The sequence below is a fragment of the Hippoglossus hippoglossus genome, chromosome 8 (genome assembly GCF_009819705.1).
Source record: "Hippoglossus hippoglossus isolate fHipHip1 chromosome 8, fHipHip1.pri, whole genome shotgun sequence".
Classification (NCBI taxonomy): domain Eukaryota; kingdom Metazoa; phylum Chordata; class Actinopteri; order Pleuronectiformes; family Pleuronectidae; genus Hippoglossus; species Hippoglossus hippoglossus.
In genome coordinates, this window is record NC_047158.1 from 17,313,910 (window position 1) to 17,338,290 (window position 24,381).

Here is a 24,381-nt window from a genome sequence, read left to right on the forward strand (position 1 = left end):
GCTTAAGCTTCTTGGTCTCATTTTTCCCTCCTTTCCTTAAGTATAACAAGGAATGGACTCTAACACAACTTGTTTTTAAGACATCAGGAAGCTATACACTTATTTATTATTCTTATTATTTATTACCATGCTCACTAGATATGCTCCAAATCGTTTTCATTCATTCAAACAGCTTATAATGGGAAATATTATTCAGATATTTGATACTATTGTGCTCTGTTATAGATTTCAATTTTTTATTATTGCACAGTGTCCCTTGTTACTGAGAGACAGAACATCAGTCATAATGTTTTTGCATTAAAGAAAAATAATCAATCGTGTCAAAATAATATATAATATAGAAAGGGCAGTCAAATTAAAAGGCAGATTCAACTGTTGATATTTCTTTAAACAAAGTTATTTGTTGTTTTTTTACTTTTCAGTTTGAGATATGTAACATCTTGTAGGAAAGGTAAATTCCGGTTATCTATTACTATTATATATCTGCTAACATCTACTGGTAGTTGGTAACTTAAAACGTACAAGGGGTATTCACCATCTAGTCCTACTTTCTAAAATTACAAAATTAGTTAATAAAGCATCTTGCCATTAAAATAATCTCATTAATGGTAAAATGTTGGAGTCTAAATATATTTTGATCTCTTTGACCAAATTTCAAATTGTATTTACACTCTTTAAAGTTGCAAATAAATTAAAAACGTGATCAAACCTTGAGATAAATTAGACATTCAGTTTAACTTCTACAGAAAATTAGTACTAGTTTTTAATGACTAGTCCAGATCACAAAAAAGTCCAGTAGTTACAAACGACACAGAAAATCATCAACTTAGCGACACTACAGTTATATAAACATGCACATAGATGAATAAACATTAGAAAGAATAAATAATACTCAATATAACAATATATATATAAATATCTTTGTTTTGCATTGTGACCGGATGTGGCGCCGGCGCGACGTCACTTCCGGGTATGTCAGGTGGTCGCGATGCCGCCAAAAAGGAAATAAGCGGAGAAACATGATGGTGTCAGAGAAAGTGACGGAGAGAATCCGCAGGTTCGTGTGCGATCAACTCCGGAATCAACCAGACTTGAGGTGGAGGCTTTAAAGACTTTGTGTGTTTGTGTGTTTATGTGTTTGTGTTGAGTCAGTGCAGTTTGAGTTACAACAATAACAACACAGGCCCGTCTCCTGTTATATCAAATCCTAGTGAGGTCAAACTGCCGGATAACGTCCAGTTAAACCGTGTTTACGTCGCTGTGGCGGTGTTGTGGCCGCGTGCTGGTTTTGTTTGTCCGCGAACTTTAGCGGCACGAGGCGCAAAATGAAGTTTGTGTCGCAAAAACCAGTGTAAAGGTTACGTCTCGGTGCGAGGTGACAGCTGCCGAGTGGTATTCACCATCGTGTTTACGCTTTTTCACGACACCTGCTGGGGAACAGTGGGACAGACGACAGCTCAAAGTAAATTAAATGCTGCGTTGTTTTTTTTTTCACATCACAACTAGTTACCAACATTTGCATTTTTCATATTAAGGAAACTTTTGCACATTGTCAGTATAACTAACACTTATTACAATAACATGTTAGTAATAAAACAAAGACTTAGTAGAAAAGCATAAAACTAGGACAATGGTGTTTTAAAAACAATAAAAATGGATAAAAAGCAAGATAATAGAAGTAGGTTTTGAGCTGTTTCTTAAAACTATCAACAGAAGGAGCTTGTCTGATGTGTTGGTGGGAGTTTGTTTCTGAAGCTGCTCCCCCAAAACCTTTTGTTTAATTCATTTTTGGGATATTTAGCAAGCCTGCGGTAGAAGACCTGAGGGAACAGTTTTGGGAACATACTCCGATAAACAATCAGAAATGTATGAGGATGCTGTACCGTTAAGAGACTTCAAAGTAAAATCATTTTAAAGTTCAAGGTCAGTGATACTGGAAGCCAGTGTAAAGACGCTCAAACCAGAACAATGTGATCCCTTCTTAGAGGCTGTATATTTAAAATGATCTCAAAGACAAAGAAAAATACATTTCAGTCTTTCCCTGTCACATGAGTTTCACGTGTGTTTTACAAAAGGCTCGAGTGAAGAACATCTGTTTCTGCAATTCACCTCTTCCCTCTCCCACCTTGATGTAATCTGTCTAACGTCTTATTGCAGCACACTGACCTTGGGAATTTTAAAAAAACGATATCTGGTGCTGGTGGGACTCGAATCACTAAGTCCAGAGGACAGAAATTACATGAAGCAGGTGGTTGAAGAGGAACTGTCGAAAATGCAGGTATCTGAATTCTTCCCAAACAGCTTGTATGTATATATATATATTTAAGTGTAGTTATGTTGGGGGGGTCATTTTCAGCTTGTCCCCCACCCCCCTTCTAGGAGATTGATGAAAATGGAGTTGAGCCGGAGACCGAGAAGCCCCACAACAAAAGGAAGAGAGAAAAGGAAAATGATGATGATGAGGAGGAGAGTGGGATAGAAGACGAAGATGAATCCACGGCAAAGAAATCCCGACGTCAGATAAATTCAGGTAACTTGGTTATATTTGTTATTTACCGAGTACGCAGACAATTATTCCTATTCTTTTTCAACCTAGTAATTACATTACTCTGACATTGTTTTAATTATAGTGAGTTCTGTTGCTTCTTTATAAACCAGGAAATGTTTTGTCTTCTTTTGTGTGATGAATGACAGAATCTGAGGATAACGAGGGCCACAAAACAGGAAGTGAGGGGAGTGCAGAGGAAGAAAACAAGAAATCTGGATCTGAGGATGCGGAGCAAGAGGTTGAAAAATCACAGCTAAAGAAAAGTGGAAATCTTAAACGTAAGAGGGAGGGTGAGGACTCTCCAGTAGAGGACGTGAGTGAGTCGGGAGGGTCAGACAGTGAAGGTCCAAAAGACATCGGGATAAAGAAAGAGAATTCTACAAAGAACACGCAAGGCAGCAGCAGTACAAGTCCTGGAAAGAAAACACCACAGAGTGATGAAGAGAATGAAACTGACACAGAGAGAAAGTCGGAGAGGAGTGACCAGATCAACGAGTCTTCAGATGATAGTGAAAAAAGTGAGAATTTAAACTTTATACTTCCATCTACCACATTTAAATGTTCATTCATTCATAGTATCTTGAGTTTTTTTTTTTTTTTTTGTGATACGACTTTCTGTTACTGTGCAGAAGAAAAAGTCCCAGTGAAAAAGGAAAACAACCAAGACTCAGATTCATCGGCACTCACCTCCTTGGACGATGACCAAGAAACTGGGAGGAAAAAAAATGACGATGATAAGAAAACTGTGAAAAAAGATGAAAAGACCAGCGGAGAAAAGGTGAGTCCATGAGTCATGTGATCAATCAAGTCCTCATCATCTTATAAAAAAATGTATAACTGGCTTTTATTCATAAGTAATTTCAAGTGATTTTATGATGTTTATTTTTGGTAGTTTTAATTTTAATCACTTTTACAGTGGTCATGTGATCTGAAATGTAGTTAATTTAATTGAATTTAAATACAGGCAGATACAAAAACATATTTTTGTTGCAGTATTGTAACTGGAGCTCTATCGATATGGATTTTTGTGGGTCGATGCTGATGCTGAGCCCAATTTATACTGGCGTTGTTATCAAAGGACCCACTGTGCATTTGAAGTTATTAGAAAGAAGTTTGCAGAAATGCTAAACTGAACCATATAATTGACTTTGAGCGGAGTCGAGACACAAAGTTCAACATGAATGAAAAATGTTTTTACTGAAACATAAGTTTGTGTATTGGGTCATTGTGGAATATAATATGGAATAAAGTCTTATCTTCTCAACCCGTCTGACCCCTGCAGGATGAACACAAACAAGTTGTGAGGCTCAAGCGCTACATTTCTCTCTGTGGTGTGAAGCGGAATTACAAGAAGCTCCTCGATGACTGTCACTCTGTGCCCTCCATGGTGGCTGTTTTGAAGAAGGAGCTGGACGATCTTGGTGTCCAAGGTCATTAGATATATATTCACCTTTTTAACAGTACACAAATTCATGCCATGCTAGTTTTTTGAGTCCTAAAGTCAGGTGAATAAATGGTTATTTGCGGTCTCCGGAGCAAGATTTCAGATATTTTGACGTATTTTGTGTCACCAGAAAGCAAAATTTACAGAGATCATTCACAAAAGCTATTCAAATCTTCCCCGCCAGGTGGCTGTGACATTTACCAGGCACCTAGTTTGTTCTTACTTTGCCCATTTTTCCACATTTGTTTAAATACTATACATTGAGATGCTTCTAATTTGTAGCACTTATGAAAGACTGACAGAAGAAACAGTCAATCCGATTATAAGTTTGTAGCTGCAGCGTGACATTTGTCATTTGTGAATAATGTAAACTTTGACCGTTTTTCTTTTTCTTTTTACAACCGACAAAAAAAATCTGAAGTTATAACACGTGTGTGTTTTCACACAGGACAACCATCTATTAAAAAATGCAAAAGTGTCAAAAGGAAGAGAGAGGAGGCTCAGGAAATAGCTGATCTTGATGTCAGCAACATCATTTCCACATCAGGTAACTATTTGTCTCCGTTTTTTGTTTGTTACCACCTTCTGCTTTTAGTATTACTAAGTAACAAAGCAAGGTTTCTTACAATAATTCACTGGCCAAATTTAGAAATAATCAACTGAAAATCTTATTTTGGATAAACCCACACTTTGCATTAAATGCAGTTCTGTAGCTAGAATTCACACGATTCAAAAATCTGAGCAAAATGTTAGTGGAGGAAGATTAACCATGAGCATTTGTGAAAATTCCATTTCTTTATTGTTCATTGTGCACATTTAGTTCAGTTTGTACAAGAAAAGCCAGTTGGTGTGACACAATCAATATTGATTATAGAAAATGTGAATGTGGATCTAACATAATTAGCACTATAAATAGGCTTTTAAGATAAGACTTTGCATTATTATACTGTCCCTTGGTCAAATGAACAACTTTAGATGTTTTCTGTTCCTCTCATGGGAAACTTACATGTATCACACATGCTGCATACACTATATACTGTGATCTATTTGTACCAGATAATGCACAGAACACTTACAGCAATGGTGTTATTCAATAAGTTTTGAAGTGACTTAATCGCTAGATTGTTTATCACTTTATTGCGCATTCAAAATAAGAAAATATTGATTAACGATAACCGGTTGTGTGGATACTTCTCTCAGGTCGTCCAAAACGCAGAGGAGCCTCAGTGAGGTGGGAAGGTCACGACTCTCCGTCCTCTACGTATAAGCGCACTCTGAACTCCGCCTCTGATAGTGATGAAGAAAACAGAACACACAAGGTGCACAGACGAGCCACAGACTGGACCAACCTGCAGGGGATCGTCAGTGATGATGCAGACAGTGACTGACAAGGGTCACTTCCTGTTCTAAGGACATTACGCTTTTCTCTGTACAAGTTGGTTTTTGATCTTTATGAATTACTTAGTTATTGTTTCTTATTGAGGGGCGACATGGTGGTGCAGTGGTCACCAGCCTCCCAGCAAGAATGTTTGCCTTCATGTGGTCTCCCCGTGTCTGAGTGGGTTTTCTGCAGGTACTCCAGCTTCCTAGCAGAGTCCAAACACATGCACACTGGTGTTAGGTGAATTGGAGACTCTTATTGACTGTTGGTGTAAATATGAACAAATGGTTCTTATGTCATGTGATGCCCCCCCCGCTCCCAGTTAAGTGATGATGCATACTTTTTCATGTTCATATATTTTCAATTTCTAATAAAATATTTCAAATGATATTGTGTTCTTGTGGAATAACCATTTATTTTAACCTGTTGACACATAGATAAAACTGATTTCCTTTTTCTAACAGGAGGTGATATTCTGTATAAAACAGCTAAAGACGTGCACGATATTAATAACAGGCACAAGACAACACAGTAATAAACTTAGTCCGGAATCTTCGCAGCGTTTCATCCCCGGAACTATTGTGAGCAGGCTCTCGGATTCACGGACTATTTCGTAGACGGACCGGTCCCACGGGCTAATGTGTCCGCCAGCACTCCTGCAGGTATCTACTTATAAATACGCTAAAACAATGTTATTGCGGGCGTTTGCGTTTGTTAAATATCTTAATGAAGTAATGAGTGAGTGTTGATGTTCTTAATCAGAGATCGTCACTGGATCCTGATAAGAACTCCATGTGACCCTCAATCTCCTGCGAGAGCACTGAGCTATCTCAGTCATTAAGCTGAGTTAAAAACGCTTGCATTGCATTAAATTGTCTACGTTTCCATGTTAGTATCCAAGGAGCTTTTACATAAGCTGTGAATAGAGAGAGCATAGATGGTAGATTGGTATTTCACGGTTCATGTTTCTACTGGTTTTACATTATTACCGTATTATAGTATTTATTGCAGTGGTGGATGTAGGATCTTTTTATATTTGGGGGCCAATATGTCCAACATCTGTGCACAATTCCTGATTCAGTAATATGCACGTTTTAAACATTCATTGTTTCATTGAATATATTTAGAAAAGTGTTCCTTGTTCAAGCACATTGTTTTCTTCACAAAAGAAAATAAACAAATTGTCATATTTGTTGTTAGTTTTGTTAGTGAGTTTTTTTTTTAGACTACTGACAGGACAGAGGCACTTCAGTGTCCAGTCAGATTTTCCACCCCTGGATCCGGCCCTGCCTTGTTGTCAGTATTAGTATTTTCTCGGATGTCACATTTACTCAGACCTTACACGACACGTTTCACACAGGAATGGATGATGACACACCAGACGAGGTCCTTGCCGAGCTGAGGTCCAGGCCCATTGGAGGATGGGGTGTCGCACAGATAGCTGCTGGCACTGGGCTGGCTGTGTACGCGATGTGGGTGGTAATCGTCCAGCCAGGTTTTAGAAAAGTCCCTCTGAGGCTGCAGGTAAGATCAACATCTTCGTAACACTTTGAATGATTGCTAATGTAACTCTGCTTGTTCCGATTGTACCTTGTTAAACATTATTCTAAAATGCCTCCAGGTTCCCTACATCCCAGCCAGCAAAGCTCAAGTAGATAATGTCATGACACTGGTGAGAGGTCGAAAGGGAGGCCTGGTGGATTTGGGATCTGGTGACGGTCGCATTGTGAGTACAATCAGGATGTGTGAGATCCTTTTGTCTTGCACTGGTGAACCATAGGTTTTTGACTGTGGTCATTTTTAAAACTTCAGGTCTTGGAAGCCCATCGGCAGGGTTTCACTCCTGCTGTTGGTTATGAGCTCAACCCTTGGCTTGTTCAATTCGCCCGCTTTCATGCATGGAGAGCAGGCCATCATGAAAATGTATCATATCGGCGGGAAGATCTCTGGAAGGTTTGACATTTTTCACTTGAGTTGCAGCATTTGTAACAATCCTGTGCAAATTTGTATGTTACACTAGCCACCATTGAATGACAACAATTCACTGTATTACTTTGTGGTCTTGACAACATTGTAAAGTATTATTGAACAATATGATAGTTTGAGAGGAAACGTTCTCATGCCCAGAAGTAGACGATAACAAGAATGACACAATCAGCAGCCCTCCATCTAAAGCAAAGATTGACATGAAAACTATCTTTATGAACAAGGAACATGACATTTTACAAGCTACATGAATACTTAATCGTTATGTTTTTTCTAATGTGATTATTATATTTATGTGAAGACAGATTCTTAATAAAAAATGAATGGTAAATGTTTACTTCCTGCATTGTATCTCTTCACAGGTTGACTTGACAGAATGCAAGAATATCACCGTGTTCTTGGCACCTAGCGTGGTGAGTAACACATTGAACAGTTGCCTAGTTACCAGAATAATAGGTTATCTCGGTGTAGCCTACAGCAAAGCCAAACTCCCTGATAAAGAAAAATGGAAGGTTTCCTGGTTGAAAAGGGAGGTGAGATGAGTTGTGGTTGGTCACATTATAGAAACGCCTTTTCTGTCTTAAAACAGGAACCTTTGTTTCTGTCAGAGAAAGTGTTGCAGTGGTTTTAATAACACTTGAATCACATCACATAGATGGTGAAAACAATTTAAAAAATACTTAAATCTCTAAATGTGCAGGTGGCTAAAACTCAATAAAAGGAACTTGACCACTATGGTCCTGCACCATTTTAAGATTATAGATACCAGCATAAGAAAAACCATCAAAGATTAATCTGTCAGCACGCGGATGAAGCTTCATTGAATTCAGATGCATAGTTTCAATAGATTACTGTTCTACTATTGCAGTCGTTTTTTGATTGTGCTCTTGTGTTCGCAGCTTTCATTATTGCAGGAGAAGCTGCAGGCTGAGCTTTCTGATGATGCCTTAGTTGTGGCCGGACGTTTTCCCTTACCTGACTGGAAACCCTGCAGGATTGAGGGCCAGGGTGTGGACAGGGCCTGGGCCTACAGCATGAAAGCACAAAGACAGCACGCTCTCAGGAAAAACGACAACCTCACAGTCATGGATAGCGACACTGTTACAAACTAACCAAAGGAGAAATTATTCTCTTGAAGCTACATGGACACACCAAATCTTTTTCCCTCCTGTAACGGCAACATGGAATCATTAAATTATAACTGCCGGTAAGATGTAAAAATCCTTTATTGGATAAGGGTAACTTGAAGGACATTTTACATAAATACAATTTCAGACTTTTTGATTACATCTGCAACAGGATGTTTCTGAGAAGCCGTGTATGCATATGCACTTGCTGCTTTTTACTCTACTGTTGTACTGAAGTGAAAAATTGCAATGATTTTACAGAAATTTGCAGAAATGCTCTCTTCTATATTTTTGATAGCTTGGTTGTCTAATTTATTTATCAACAATGTCTGAACTTCACTTTTATACCAGAAATTCCCAATTGAGGATTTCTGTGTAACTAACCTTTGGTGGATTACATGTCGAGGAGGAACATGCTTTTAAAAGTTGTTTTATCTATAGTTTTCTGTTTTCTGTGTCCGCTATATGCCACTATGTACTTAGTGTTTCTTACACCTAAATATAATTAGACATCTTCAGAGACTATTTTGGAATTCATGGTGCAGCTTGATCCAGAAGTAAGAGGAACTAAACAATGAATAGCTTCCAGGTGGTTGTGTGGGCAGGTGGACTTTGCCCTTCATGTTCTGTAAGCGTGATTGTTATTTTCTGCAATATCACAGACTGTAACCCTTGGACTAATGGTGTCCATAGTGTATAGTAACTTTGATGGTATTTCGTAGTTACATCTGTGAACATATTAGGAGAACGCATTCATCTTTCCAAAGTGGTAAATAATTATCCAGTATCAGTTTATTTTTGACTGTAATGTCTTTGATAAACTTTATTGAGCACACACTGGAGAAATTCACTTGTTACAGCGTATTATTATTATCACTGTAATGCAAAATGATCATAAAATAATAATACAAGAATTATTATTGGTAGTAGTAGTAGTAGTAGTAATAATAATAAACTTTATTTGTATAGCACCTTTCATACACAAAATGCAGGGGCCTTACATACAAGAAAGATAAGAATAAAAACACAACTGATCTGAAGTAACATAAGAACGTGAAAATGACATGAAGAAAATGACATTTAGAAGAAAAATAAATAAAATATATAATTTAAAAAAGCATAAAAACAGAAAAGAAAGAAAGTGATACAAATTATAAAAGCGCGGGCAAGTGCAAGATGTAGTTAGTAGCATTACATTATCACAGAAACATTTGGCATTTGCCCATAAAAAAAAAAGACCTTTTCTCTCGTTGCCTAGTATTTCTTTAGTAGTTGTTGTTTTGAAACCGCTGTAACTTGAAGGCATAACCGGATGTCGTGCTCTTATTGCCGTGAGCGTCTTGACCCGGGGGCTGCTGGGATTGGTTGGTTTCTGCAGCGAAAGAGGAAGTTGCGAAGCCCCGAGCTGTAACAGGAGGTTGTTAGCTGTTGAGCCGCCCTGAGCACCGACAGCAGCAATAACAGGAGCCAGCGCCTTCAACTACCACACGCTTAACGCCGCCGCTCGTCCGTCCCGTGTGCGGGGAAGGAGTGCTGTGACCCCCCGCTGTAAAACAAGCACCGAGGCTGGAGGCGCCCGACGCTCGTGGACGCGTGTCTCCGCTTTTGACAGCAAGCTAACGAAAAAACGCGACGTCTTCATCCCTGTAGAGAAGCTAACGCGTTAGCCATCCGCTGCACCGCTTTTGGCGAGTGATTAGCCGCGAGACGTTTGGACTTAGGGGGGGGCTATTTAACGGTTCTCCCCGGTGTCGGATGTCCCGCAGAACAAGATTTTAAAGATCAACAAACCCAACGGAATCACGCGACGATGCAGCCGAGCCCACCCGATTCGAGTTAGCTGGTTCGGTTGCCTGTGTACTTGGTCGAGCGAGTACGCGTTTTTATTGCGGGCGAGATCAAAATAACTCGTTATTGCTAACATTTGCTAGCCAGACGCGTGTAAGTGAGTGAGTTTGTGTGTGTGTGTGTGTGTGTGTGTGGAGAATCGACCCACGATGAGCCCCCTCTGCAGCTGCGTTAGCCAGCAACACCGTAGCTAACGTTAGCTACAGATCTGGCTAGTCAGGCAGCTAATGTTGGCTCATTAGTGTAATTGAGCCGAGACTTAAGTAAACCCAAGAAAGCATCTGAGCCCCGCTGAACATGGTGAGTACGAGTCAACGCTTCTCCCCCTTTCAGCCTGTCTGTCACACTCGCCCGTGTCTTCCTGTCCCATGTGCTAACGGCTAGCGTGGTGCAGCGGCTTCTAACAGGAACACATAACGTTTTATTAATACTCCTATTAACACATGGCGCTAATGGGACAGGCCAGTGTGTGTGACAGGTCAGGTAACGGTTTGAGAGAGAGCTATGGGCCGCTTGACGGGACGTGACGGCTCTTCAAGCCATTTCACGGAACTAGACGCCCATCTTGCAAAAGCGAAAATTTGCCCCGAGTCGTGTTGAGCCTCGGCAAGTTGTGGCGTATTTGAGGAATTCAGAGCCGCCTGCCACGGGAGCTGCTGCGTGAAGCCTCGTTTCCATGTCGCTCCTCTTTTCGCCAGACGAGGCCAAATCCTCTTCCAGCTGCCAAAGCCCAGTGTTTTTACCTACAGCTATTTGATTGTATATATCACCGAGACCCTTCACCATCCACGTGAACTGTGTACTTCCACCAGGCCGTGCCTAAACGTGCACGCCACTGATACACGTGCAGTGATCCAGCTATATCCATCTATAGCAGTGTGCAGGCATTGACTTCTGAAGATAGGTTTCCACCTCAGTAAGCTCGAGTACGATGGTAACATACACCTGCAAATGCCAACTAATGTCTGTTAAGATTAGTCCGTGAGACCGCTTGATGAAGTTCTCTGCACGTGCACACGTTCATTCTTTGGGAACAAACTAGAAGATATCATCATCATAAATGCTCGAATGGCCGTGTGTTGTTATCTTCACGGTGACAATGGGATTTTTGGACATGATCCGGTGTTTGAAGAGACTTATGACTGGTTTGCACTTCGGCATCCGATGTGCATGTACACTGCAAGACATGCACATCCCTGAATTTCATCTGTCAAATGGACAGATATTGGTCTACGTTTGATTTCTCTCACGCTAATGTGTAGATCCTTATGAGACAAATAGAGCATCCACTGGTTCGGATCATGCATATTGTCAAGTAGTTATCTTATGTGTGCTCATTTATGTTTAACTTTATCTCGTATTATTCTCTAGGCTTCAGAGGAGTCGTCGCTGCGCGCACTGGAGAGCCTCATGACGGAGTTCTTTCACAGCTGCACGACCAATGAGCGGAAGAGAGAAATAGGTAAGTGTGTAGTCAGTAGATCAATGAAGTGGGAAACATGAAATTGAAACCGTTAAGCCCTCTCCAGATCTGTGCCTTGGCACAATCTTGTGTGTGACCTCTGCCGGTAGTTTCTCTGACCTCGTGGCTTGCTTTTTGCTATGATGTGCATTGTCAGCTGTGAGACCTTTATATAGACTGGTGTGTGTGAGCCTTTTCCAGATCATGTCCAATCAATTGAGGTGTAGAACCATCTTAAAGATGAAGAAGAGAAATGGGAGGCACCTGATCAAAGGGTTAATAATTGTGTTAATGTTATGTTTCAGTTTTTCTTTTCTTTTAAGAAATGTACAGAATTTTCTCAACTCACTTTTCACTTTTTAATATTGGGTTACTGAGTGCAGGTTGGTTGAGGGACAAAATCAGTCAAATTGTTTCAGCATAGGGCTGCAACATCACAAGATGTGAAGGGGTCTGAATACTGTCTAAATTCACTGTTGGACAGTTTCTCACAGTGGAGCATTTAATGTGACCCGGAATAATTTGGTTTCTAATTTTTTGTGTCACTTTTTTTAAGACACTTCCTGTTTTGTGATGCGTTACTTTCGTCTGTCTGCAAGTGAAGTACTACATTGTCATATACCTCTGTGATCATACCTACTTCCTCTTCTCTGCAGAAGAGTTGCTGAATAACTTTGCGCAGCAGACTGGAGCGTGGCGGCACTGCATGTTCTTCCTTTCCAATACTCGGAATGAGTATGTATGATGTACAGCCTCACAGTATTTGAAGTAAGTCCTGTAGGTGGAAGATACATATTTTGGAATTATTGTTCCCTGCAGGGCCTTTTTTACTAAAATATTACACACAGAATGCAATGCTTATTAGGAACTGATCGTATGACATTAATTTTATTCTGTTTTTTTGTTTCCTCATTTCATTACTTCTACAAAATGAGTTGGTTAAATGTATCATACATTTTGTGGGAGATAAGTCTGACCCCAATGATATGATTGAATTAAAAATGTTGTTTTATTTATAGCATTTTCTTGATAAATGAATTACAGGAATTAGTAATCAAACAAATTCCTCAAGCAGAAGAGCTGTGTCTAAATAACTTTCTACATCTTTGACCATCGATTGTTCCCTTTTACTTTCAGAACCTGGTGAACAAAATGTGGATTGGTGTTGCTTCACAAGACAAGATGGAGATTCGCAACTGTCTACCCAAACTCCTGCTTGCTCAGCACAAATCTGTGCCCTATTTCATCCGTAACAAACTCTGCAAGGTCATCGTGGACATCGGTCGCCAGGACTGGCCGATGTTCTACCACGATTTCTTTACAAACACCCTTCAGGTGAGCCTCGCTCGCATCCTTTATGCAATTAAAGTGTGTTGTGCTGTGAGTTTTTATCATCATCAGCTTTTTCATCTGTTGTATATAGTGAGAAAAATTCAGTAATCTCTATCTCCATTGTCTCTTGATGTGTTGTGAACTACAGTTGATCCAGTCCCCAGCTCTGGCTCAGTTGGGTTTGGTGATGTTGAAAACGACATCAGAGGAACTTGCATGTCCTCGAGAAGATCTGAGTGTTGCGAGGAAAGATGAGCTGCGTAAACTGCTGCTGGAGCAGGTACCGACTGTACTTGGACTGTTGACGGGTGAGAACAACCTTTTTGTGCAACATGATTTCCTGATATGAATATACATTTTAAAAGTGCCTGGTGGTAGTTTGTGGTGGATCACTTGTAGTGTTCTGTCTGCATAGGAGCAAAACAGCAGGTTGTCTTTTACTGTTTTTTGATGCTTTTACTTTGAAGGGGATGATCATTTTAATGTCTTGCCTCCACACCTGTAAATGTTACAACAAAATTATAATAATAATAATACAACACTATTTTTCAGCAGCACCATCGCTGCATGCTGGGATTAGCCCTGTTCTGGGTGACCTCACTGTTGCATCCCATATTGCGAACAATGCAAAGGACTTCAATTCCCTTTGCACACTGAGGCCTACCGTCAACAGAAAAGCTAAAACCACCAATGTTGCAACCTGCAATTTGGGTTTAATTTGACTTTTTAATTGCAAAACCTTAGATCAAATCTGCCTGAAGTAGAGTTAGGCTGACGCTCAGAAAAATGTATTGGTGGAAAGCTGTCAGTATATGTGGTTTTAACTATGCGTTATGTCTTGTTTTGCAGGTATCCTGGAGACCTATTGGGATAAGCACAGTGTCATCGCCTCCACGCCACCTCCCTCACCCACCTCAGGGGAAAGTGGTGAGAAAATCATTCTTAAGCTCCTTTTAAAATGCAAAGACTTGATTGAAATGTTGGGCTTTAACCGGACCATTTTGTGTCTCTTCAATCCATCTAGTGGAATTGCTGGGCAGTTTGTTTCAGGGCAGCCAATACTCAAAGCTGCTCTGCCAGCCCATGGCAGCATTGGACAGTGAGAGTCAGCAGCTCTGTTGTCTTGTTTTGGAGTGTTTGGCCCATCTGTTCAGCTGGATCCCTCTCTCAACAAGCATCACACCCACCCTGCTGGCCTCCATTTTCCATTTTGCACGTTTCGGTTGTGATATTCACACAAAGGCCAAGACGGGATCCTTCATCTCCTCCAACTCTTCCTCTTCTAATGGCCAGCTTAACCCTGGGACAATGGCACCAACGTCGAACGGGGGAGGGCGAAACGGACAGCAATGTGAGGGCAGCAAGGTGGATCGTGCCCGGCTTGGCGTACTCGCCATGACTTGTGTCAATGAACTGGTGTCAAAGAACTGTGTGCCAATGGATTTTGAGGAGTACCTGCTGCGCATGTTCCAGCAGACCTTCTTTCTTCTGCAGAGGCTGACACGAGAGAATAATGCCCATACAGTCAAGAACCGCCTACAGGAACTCGATGAGAGGTATGGACCTTAGTGCGCTGGTGCTTGTGCGTGTAGACGTGTTAACAGATGATAGTGTATGTGTAAGGTAATTTATTCTTTTCATCATACTGTAGGTGTCGAGCTTACAGTATGACGTAGCAAAATACATCTTCGTATGTGGCAGACTGTCAAAACCACCAAATTAGAACACCATCCATCTCCGTAGACTTGTGAAACATAACTTTTACGTTATGCCTGTAACACAACACATGTGAAGCTCTTTCCTGCACTGTTCGTATCATTTAACACAAAATGAGCAAAGTGTAAACAGGAACTGAAGTCGTCCTTCAAAAAGACCCTTTGCAGACATCATACAGAAAAGCATGTATCTAAGGTTATGATGCATCATTATTGACCAGTGTAGACTAAGTAACTTCTGAGTGCAAGATCTTCGTGGTGTATTAATGTTTTGTTTTGTTTCCTCTTGCAGTTACCTGGAAAAGTTCACTGATTTTCTGCGCCTGTTTGTCAGTGTTCACTTGAGGCGGATTGAGTCCAGTCCTCAGTTTCCAATTGTAGAGTTTCTCTCCCTTCTTTTCAAGTTCACCTTCAACCAGGTAATGATAATTAGTCGGTTATTTGTGCAGTACACCACATTGTGTCGATTCCTTCAGGTTTCCTGCAAGCTTGCCTCTCATTGATTATAAATGTGTATATATATATTTTTTTTTTTTTTTTTTTTTTTTCAGCCTACCCATGAAGGTTATTTTGCCTGCTTGGAAATTTGGAGTGTGTTTTTGGATTTTCTCACAACCAAAATTAAAAGCAGACTAGCAGACCGAGACAGTGTCCTGAATAGGTAAGTGACTCAGAAAGCATATTTATACCTTTTAAACCTCAGTGGTTTTTCTGAAACACCAAGTGAACTGAAATAGGCAACTCTATACAATATAATTAAGTGTACATGATGTCTGATGTGTTGTCGTTGTTCTTAATATAATCATGTGTGGTTGGACAGGTACAAAGATGCCCTGGTTCTTCTGTTAAGGGAAGTTCTAAATCGCATTCAGTTCAGATACAATCAAGCACAGTTGGAAGAGCTGGATGATGAAACGCTGGATGATGATGTAAGAACATTTCCCACACAGTATATTCCAGTCTGTCATTTGCATCTTTTTATTTAATATTTCTGGTGTTTCTTTTTAGCCACAGGAAGTCTAAAGTAAAAGTTTGCTATTTTAACTTCATTAGGAAGGTGTTTCTAGCTTTCACTTCAAAGTCTAAATGTTTTTCTTCATTTGGTAACCATAGAAACAGACAGAGTGGCAGAAGTACCTTCGTCAGAGTCTGGAGGTGGTTGCCAAGGTGATGGAGCTGCTCCCATCCCATGCATTCTCTACTTTGGTAAGAGGTCGCTGTTGGTGTCACATTGACATATTGTAAGGATTTAGGCATCTACACAAAATTCATTTATATATTTTTTTTAATTCCAACTTGAGCAAATTTCCTTCAACAGGAGCTTCAACATTAATTCCAAACATGATTACACACTCCAGCTTGCCAAAACATTAGAGCAGCAATATTGACTCCTGAAGTTTCTAAGATTGTTTATCAGCTCACAACGTATTCATGGTCTGAAATATTAAACAAACCACAATAACATTACACATTTCCTCATTTTATTTTACCAGTTAACTCGTGAGTGAAACAAAATAGTCATATGACTTCACACTAACATGAGTTCCTAGAAGGATGATCCAGCCACGTGTTGAGCAGTTTGAAAAGATCTGACGAGCCATGTGAACATAACACTTCATGTGTGGAATGTAGAATTATGAGTTTCACTCTCGTCTTGATAGAAAATGTGAATATTTAAAATCCAAATATTTCTTCTTGATCACTTGTAATTATAACCTCACTGAGTTCTGCTGTTTACAGTGATGTGTTCATACACTAATTAATAGAAAAACTGAATTATTTTCACATGGCTGCAGATTTTATTGTTTCATGCTGAGAAATGTATAACCAATCTTTGACAGTCTTCCTCCTTGTTCCTCTTTCCTGTCTCAAGTTTCCAGTGCTTCAAGAAAATTTGGACGTGTACCTGGGTTTGCAGCAGTTTATTGTCACCACTGGCACAAGTATGTAATGCTTTTGGTTTTGGTACAGCCACATATAATGGTGCGACCTCGCATAGATTCAATGTTTGAATGCTCTGTTGTGTTTCAGGTCGAAGGCTAATATCTCTGCGGAGAACGACTGCCAGCCGAGCCTTCACTGTTCTCTCAGGGACCATCAGCTCCCTACTTCAAGCTGTCGGACGCTTGGCTGAGCATTTCATCGGGGATGTTTTTGCTGCACGTTTCAGTGATGCCCTGGCCGTGGTGGAGAGGTTTGTGCTTCTATATAACATTGTACCTACAACATGAGACTATATTATATCTCAGAATGTTGTTAAACCATATTGTTGCACGTTTTGGGATATCTAATGACAAACAAGTGATGTAGTCATTTTCTGTTGGCCGTTCATTTTGTTAATTGAAAGAGCAAAATGTCATAATGAGCCTTTCCTTTGTCTTTCTCAAGGTTGGTTGAAGTGACTTGTTACGGCTCTCGGACCAGCCTTTACGACCTGGAGACCGCTGTGGCCTTCTGTGCTGCAAGCCTGACCTCACGGACGTGTGAGTATCACATGTTTAAAGAAGAATGTAACCCTATCTTTTAACATGGGACTCAAGTGGTCATAAAATACAATACTATTCCGTTATAGAGCACAGTGTCACATAGGGGGACGTGTGTGTGAACAGTTGCGATGTTTGTGTGAATTTAGACACTCAACAGCCGTATTTCACTGTTGAAATAAAGCTGCTGTGGCTGTTTGCACAGTGCTGGTGAAATTGCTTCCCATTGTTTGTCGTCAGAGCGGTCCACATTTTGCATAATGAAGAGAGAATATTTTGATCCTTGGAGCGGCAAGGCGGAAGGCCATTAAAATATATTTATTCCGTCATAAATAAACTAACGGTATTATAAATGCAAATTCAAATCAAACTGGGAGAAGCTTTACAAAGAAGAATCAAGTATGTTTAATTTATTTCATTTGCGACATGAACTCCAAAAATGTCTGTAAATTTGGGTCCAGACACTTTCCTGGTTTTCACTTTCGCATATGAACGCAGCAGGAGATTGTCCGTGTCAGAGGCGTTCACCGACAACAGAAAATGTCCATAGCGTTCAGGGGAGGGTGGAGCCTGGGTAGAGCAGCAGAGGCAGGAAGCACCTGTTTTTGAATATAGACAATTGACACAGGTTGTTGGCCCTTAGTACCTAGAAAGCTCTTGAATCGTATCGTCTTTCCAAGTTAACATCTTGTCTGCGTCTTCGCTTATTGCTCCTCTTTTCACCCTGAGACATTTGTATTCTCCCTATTTCATGTCTGTTGCGTGTCACACCCTGTTATTCTCACATGAGCTCACTCGGGACATTTTACTCTGGGGGCTACTAGAAAAAGTCAGACATTTTGCGGTCTCACGTATAGCCAGGGAATTTCAGGAAAATGTCCAGATTTCAGTGCCATGTCTCAGAGCAGCACATGTTTTAGCCGTGTGTCATGTTTGTTTGTTGCAGACATGCACAGGCTCTTGCTGCTTTGCAAGCCTACTCTCACTGGCTTGCACAGTTCTACAGTGAAGTCCACAGTCAAAACCAGAGCCAGTTCATCAACCTCATCACATCCACAATTGAGGCCAGCAGCCCACTCATCACAACTAAGGTAGCTTCTCTAACTCTCTCTCTCTCTGATGATGTCATTGTGGTTACTTACATACATGACAAAGAAGAAAAGTGGAGAATGTGTTGCCAATGATTTTATACTTAATTCTGCTTTTATCTCCAGGTACCCGAGAAATTGCTGCGTTCATCATCGGCCATCTGATGGTTTCCATCACATCTACTGTGCTGCCAGTGTTCTTGGTCACTTTGCCAGCTGTTCAGAACATCTTCAACCTCATTACCACAGAGAGTCGGACCCGCAGACTTCCCCAAGAGGTAAATGTTTGTTTCTTTTATTTAGAATATTATTTTTTTGACATGTAGTCCACAATTTCTCTTTAAATAAAAGACTTCACTACACAAGCCAAACATTTTTTCAAAAAGTCGATTGAGAAAAGAATCTAAAAGGTTGAAATGTTCTTACTACTTGAAATAATTGTTGTTGTGTGGTTTCTGCTCACACGAGGCGCACATGCTGGTGTGTCGGGCTTTATCCAACATGCTACTGCTCCCGTGGCCAAATTTACCAGGAGAGTGAAGCAGCAGTGGCAAAACTCGCTCCAGCAACCACGCCAGCATGATGGCAGGCCCTCACGCGGGAATATCGTAGTTTAAGAGGAACGGTGAACATCACTCCTCGGCAACCCCATAGGGATGACAGTCAGTTTTGATTTTATTATCTTTCTTTTCTGTTCTTTACTCCTGGTCTGATTAGTTGATGCCCTGGTCATTCCTTTCCTCCTCCAAGTTGTGTTTTGTCACGTCTTCTCACTCCAGTGAAGCGCTGATACAGCAGACCCTGCCTGTGCGCAGAGACATGGTGACAGCATCTCTGGGGAATCCACCAAATCACGTCAGATCTGTTACCAGAGTCTCCAGGAGTCCTGTCCAAGTGGTCCCTCAGCAGCCTTTTTCCCAGTGTTATTTTATTCAGCAAGCCAGGGTCAGTGTCTCATCTGTAGTTGTGCTGCCCATCTCAAGGTTAAAACTTGACATTTGATTTAAGTGGAGATCCGGTAATTTACAGTTCGCAGAGTTTTTCTATAGTTGCTTGCAATGAAACTAATAATAAATACATTTTAATATAAAACACGTTTCTCAACAAACAACGACACATCTGACTGGCCAGCCTTTGTTCACGGTCATTTCTCTTTCCCAGATGTGACGGATGAGATGCTGGCCTTCTTCTTGACCGCTGTTTCAGGCGTTGCGAGTCCAGATGGGTGTTTGCCTTCACTGGACAGATCATCCACACTTTTCTCAGCATGTTCACCAGGTAAAAGAAACTGTCCCAGCAGTATTACATCCTGCTTGGATGGATAAAGACTTAAATGGCTTCGGGCATAATGCTGCTATCACTCTTTAACACTAATGAATGTAATGTCACTTATATGTGCTGCAGGGAACAGCTGGCAGCCAGTATTTTACAAGAGGGCAGTGCAGGGTGTAGAGTGGTACAGAAGTTCCTGAAAATCCTGCAGGTGGTGGTGCAAGAGCCTGGTCAAGCTTTCAAGCCCTTCCTACCCAACATCCTCTCTCTGTGCATGGAGCAGGTTTACCCGGTGGTGGCAGAGAGGTCAGTTAGTGGTCACTTGCTCAAGTTAACGTTCATTCTGGATTTTAACAACCTCAATGATCATGTGGCATCATCTCCACTGAGAAATCCAGCTAAGACGTAAATGTGAATATTGGGGAACAACATATATTATCAAAAAGATTCAAATGTTTTGTCTGTGGAACCAGACACTAGTCACAAATCTGTTAATTTGTAAAACCGGACTATAAAACGTGTCACACACATTATGATATTGTTTTGATGGTGTACATTGAAACTCGTTGACAGAGATCTTCAACCAGACGTCAAGGTGGAGATGTTTGAGTTGCTTTACCAATACTCACCAAAACTGGAGGTACTTCTTTAAACCTCGGTATTAACAAGTGTCCAAAGAGGAGCTGCCGAAGATACGATGGAAAACGAAGCCAGTTCACAGCTGCCATGCAGGTCAGTGTCCCACAGCCCACAGCATCAAACCTTTATACCACTGTGTTTCTATATTTCTGTTTTTCAAATGAAGAACTATTTATATTTATATGATGTCCTGCAGCTTTGTAACGTTAACCATACAGAACACAAAATCCAAACGGGTTTGTGTTTTCTGTTCTCAATATCATCAGTTAACTCACTTCTTCATCACACCGCTAACAGATGAAGTCATTGTTGAATCTGATGTAACTTCCTTCCCTGACTTGTGTTGAAATGTGGTCTCCAGGCTTTCGGACAGTCGTTCCTGCAGCCCGACATCCACATCTTCAAGCAGAATCTCTTACATCTGGAGTCGCTGAACACCAAGCACAAGTTGTATCACAGAGTGAGTTGAGCTTCTGTGTCGGTAGATGTGTTGTATATCATCATGCAGCATTGCTAACTCACGTTTTTGCACTCTTATGGCTCCTGTTTGTAAGTTTTGGATTCACATATTTTATTGAGAAAAGTATATAAGCTATAAATTGAGATGTTTTTCTCTTTTGGTGTTCGTCTCCCTTTTTTGGCAAATTAAATCTAATTAGTAATCAAACGAGCAAAACAAAAACAACCACTTTTCTAATCAATATAACCTCTGTACTCTCTGTTATTAATATGAATGTTTATAATGTAAAGACTCCATTGTCATTACTTTTCTTTTGAATGTGCTTCAGAAGCTTTTTCGGACCTCGATGCTCTTCCACTTCATCAACGTGCTGCTGCAGGTCCTTCTCCACAAAAGCCACGACCTTCTTCAGGAGGAAATCGTCCTCGCTATTTACAACATGGCCTCCGTGGACTTTGATGCCTTCTACTCTGCCTTCATGCCAGAGTTCCTCAACAGCTGCCAGGGTGTAGACAGTGGCCAACGAGGTGTACTTGCACGCAACTTCAAGCTTGAACAGGTAAGAATGACGTTACTCAGATATCTTGTCCACCAATCGTTAACCCTGGCAATGTATTTAACTTCCTTTGGGCACAAGTGCTGCATTAAATGGTGACGGAATTAACCACTTGTTACTTACATGATTTGATTTGTTTTGATTTTACTTTGATTGGTCATGGACATGAATCTTCATAACAACTCAAGACTACAGTGGCATTTAAAAGATTGTCCACATATGAATACTGAACAGTATTTTACACTGCTGTAAATAAGCAACACAATTCAGCTCTTAATTGAAAATTATTTTCATCCTAATCTTTTTAGCCCTCAACAAGTTGACAAAAATAAGAGGTGGAGGCTAACGTTTTTTATAATTGCATTTATTGTTCATTGCTGTGAGACTGTATGTAATTAAACTCCGACCAGTCTCAACTCGTGTCCCCTCTGTAAATTCATATCTGTTAAACCTTTCTCTTCTCTGTCTAGGACCTGCCCTCCTTCACTCAAAGCGTGCAGCGGCTGGTGAATGACCTGCGCTACTACAGACTGTGTAACAGTAGCCTGCCCACTGGCACCATCAAGCTATAGCACAATGACTGAACCACTCCACACATCAACTATGATCTTCAAGGACTGCCTGTGCTGACCACTTTGCCCCAACACTCCTTTCCAGCTCAGCGTCGCTCCTCCTATTCAGAGTGATAGGAAGGAACCACATGCGTTTCATGGTTGAGTGACTGGAGGTTGAGGATGCTGCTGATGTTTAATTTCGTTGATTTCTACTGTAGAAGGTTGGCGCGTTATTTTTTTTAAAAAAGCAGTGCCCTCCTTATGTATTGCCAATGATAATTTGGCAAGAAATGTAAACCTGGTGTGCAGTCGGCTGTCGCCCAGACCTGGAGCAGTCTGAGCCAGGCCTTCTCTCCCACGCCTCTGCAACAAGGCCGAGCTGGGACTGAGCACTTTCAACTCATTTTGAGTTTTTTAAAATATCTGCTTTTATTCATTTTTGCCTTCAATTGTTTTCATCTCCAACGGAGACGGACTCTCAACTTAAGATCTTTCATATCATTCCATTCTGACAAAGATAAAACCTGCTTGATTTAAATAAAGTGCTTTTTTAGTAAAACTCAAGTCTTGGATAATTCATGATTTATTGCCCTATGTGCTCTGACAGTGTTACAATCATTTGCTGCACGTTAACACTGTTGAATTTCATATTAACTGGAATTCAACTACTTCAAATGCTGAATGTTTTTTTTTTTTCAGATTTTAATTTTGTAGAGATGTATTGTACAGTATAGATTAATTGTAAAAGTTTAGACTTCTTTCTAGTTCTGAGTGAATTTTTAAACAAGACTGAATGTCTTAAACACTGACAATCATTCATGTGGTTTAATTTAAAACAAATTCCACATATGTTATAGCTCAAGTTAAATGTATTGGTCACAGGGAAAATAGACTGTTGTATGGTGTCAAGCACGAGACAATAATGTTAACCTGCTTTACTTTATAGCTTAAGAGATATATGAAGTGTGTAATGATGACAGGATTGAGTTGCATAATGTGTGTATATATATATATCTATATCCATCCAGCAGTTTTAGGGATCAAGAAAGATCATAAATGGACAAACGGTCTTGAACATTTACCATTTGTTAGCTCTTGCAAGTCCAACAACTTCATAAAAATACTTAATTCACTGTGAAAAAATACTTAATTCACTGTGATAGTCTTGTATCATGAAGAACTTTCTCGATGCTGTATTTGTCGGCACTGAAGAGCAGGGTCATTGTTGGGCTCTTAAACTCACTGGCGTCTTTTCTGTCTCTGACGACTTCCACATACTTCAACCAATTTCACCTATTAAACATTCTGCTGGTCAAGGACACATCTGTGTGTTTACAACTTCTGATGTAAAAAAAGAACAAAGGATACTTTTTGAAATATTCAACTTTTTCTGCAATGGATTTTATAATGGGAAGCTTAGCCATGACAGCAACATCAGAAATCTTTGACGTAGGCAGTGTGACATGTCATTCTTCTGAGAGACAGCAAGCTCGTAGAGGAACTTCCGATGTCAACAGAAACTGCCACTGATTTGTAAAGGCAGTTGCCGCAGTTGCCACTGTTTGTGACTTATTCAGGGATATTTTATGTAGTTTAGGAATGTTTATCAGCGTGCTACTGTTCTGAGCACCCAGAATAATTGATCTGTATTTCCCCACTTGTATTGTGAAACATGCTCGTTTATGTGGCTGATTTATTTGTAATATTCTTATCCATTCTGCTTAAATGCTGTTAATGCTTTGCCTTTGTTTTGTGTCATTGAACTGAAGCTTGAAATCACTCTGTTACCACGCTGTTTGGAGGCATCTGCCTCTGTTGCCACGCTGTTTGGAGGCAGCTGCCTCTGTTGCCACGCTGTTTGGAGGCAGCTGCCTCTGTTACTACGCTGTTTGGAGGCATCTGCCTCTGTTGCCACGCTGTTTGGAGGCAGCTGCCTCTTACCAAGCTGTTTGGAGTCAGCTGCCTTTGCTGCCACGCTGTTTGGAGGCATCTGCCTCTGTTGCCACGCTGTTTGGAGTCAGCTGCCTTTGCTGCCACGCAGTTTGGAGGCATCTGCCTCTGTTGCCACGCTGTTTGGAGGCAGCTGCCTCTTACAAGCTGTTTGGAGTCAGCTGCCTCTGTTGCCACACTGTTTGGAGGCAGCTGCCTTTGCTGGCACACTGTCTGAGAGCAACTAACGCTGTTTGTGACTTATTCCGGGAGATTGGGACCAGTTTGTGAACGTTTACTTACTTTTGGATGGTTGAGACACTGCGTACAGTTCTGGTGTCATCCCTTCACATCTGTTTTATTGTTTTCTACTTTCTGTGCTCGTATGTACTGTATTTTAATACGGCCAATTTCCCAAATCATTTTTTTCAAAAAAATGATTTATTAAGCATTTTATGGGTCCATGCCATTTTAATCCTTTTATTTTTGTCTACTGATCATGTATAAGATATGCCTGTGCCACACTGCCTTTACATATCAGTGGCAGTTTGTGTGGA

The 24,381-nt window shown here is 40.6% G+C and overlaps 3 protein-coding genes across 5 annotated transcripts; all 3 read left to right on the forward strand.

Moving 5' to 3' along the window:
• Positions 1-965: 965 nt before the first annotated feature.
• Positions 966-5,778, forward strand: hirip3 (HIRA interacting protein 3). 2 transcript variants are annotated; one of them, XM_034594065.1, is made up of 8 exons: positions 966-1,096; positions 2,158-2,278; positions 2,380-2,530; positions 2,695-3,066; positions 3,178-3,326; positions 3,831-3,978; positions 4,441-4,539; positions 5,193-5,778. In XM_034594065.1, exons 1-8 carry the CDS (start codon positions 1,020-1,022, stop codon positions 5,378-5,380), a joined length of 1,305 nt encoding a protein of 434 aa, XP_034449956.1. In that variant the 5' UTR covers positions 966-1,019; the 3' UTR covers positions 5,381-5,778. The 2 variants fall into 2 exon arrangements, with proteins under 2 accessions (XP_034449956.1, XP_034449957.1); XM_034594066.1 differs by having other exon boundaries at positions 984-1,057.
• A 191-nt stretch (positions 5,779-5,969) lies between these two features.
• On the forward strand, positions 5,970-9,335 carry antkmt (adenine nucleotide translocase lysine methyltransferase). Of its 2 annotated transcripts, none has more exons than XM_034594115.1 (6): positions 5,970-6,035; positions 6,734-6,897; positions 6,995-7,099; positions 7,186-7,326; positions 7,722-7,772; positions 8,259-9,335. In XM_034594115.1, the coding sequence occupies exons 2-6, from the start codon at positions 6,736-6,738 to the stop codon at positions 8,469-8,471; spliced, it is 672 nt and encodes a 223-aa protein (XP_034450006.1). In that variant the 5' UTR covers positions 5,970-6,035; positions 6,734-6,735; the 3' UTR covers positions 8,472-9,335. The 2 variants fall into 2 exon arrangements, with proteins under 2 accessions (XP_034450006.1, XP_034450007.1); XM_034594116.1 differs by having other exon boundaries at positions 8,274-9,310.
• Positions 9,336-9,826: 491 nt separating this feature from the next.
• Positions 9,827-22,459, forward strand: xpo6 (exportin 6). The gene is given in 35 exon segments (XM_034594143.1): positions 9,827-10,634; positions 11,706-11,796; positions 12,453-12,533; positions 12,536-12,564; positions 12,934-13,131; positions 13,277-13,436; positions 13,978-14,055; positions 14,153-14,684; positions 15,136-15,262; positions 15,395-15,504; positions 15,664-15,772; positions 15,957-16,049; positions 16,717-16,790; positions 16,875-16,938; positions 16,940-17,037; positions 17,232-17,295; positions 17,298-17,326; positions 18,273-18,417; positions 18,541-18,570; positions 18,573-18,692; positions 18,883-19,002; positions 19,004-19,080; positions 19,194-19,234; positions 19,237-19,339; positions 19,562-19,610; positions 19,612-19,644; positions 19,646-19,692; positions 19,819-20,003; positions 20,274-20,307; positions 20,309-20,334; positions 20,337-20,393; positions 20,396-20,418; positions 20,687-20,785; positions 21,114-21,344; positions 21,812-22,459. Coding segments are annotated over 35 exon segments (3,462 nt in total). The 5' UTR covers positions 9,827-10,631; the 3' UTR covers positions 21,914-22,459.
• Positions 22,460-24,381: the final 1,922 nt, after the last annotated feature.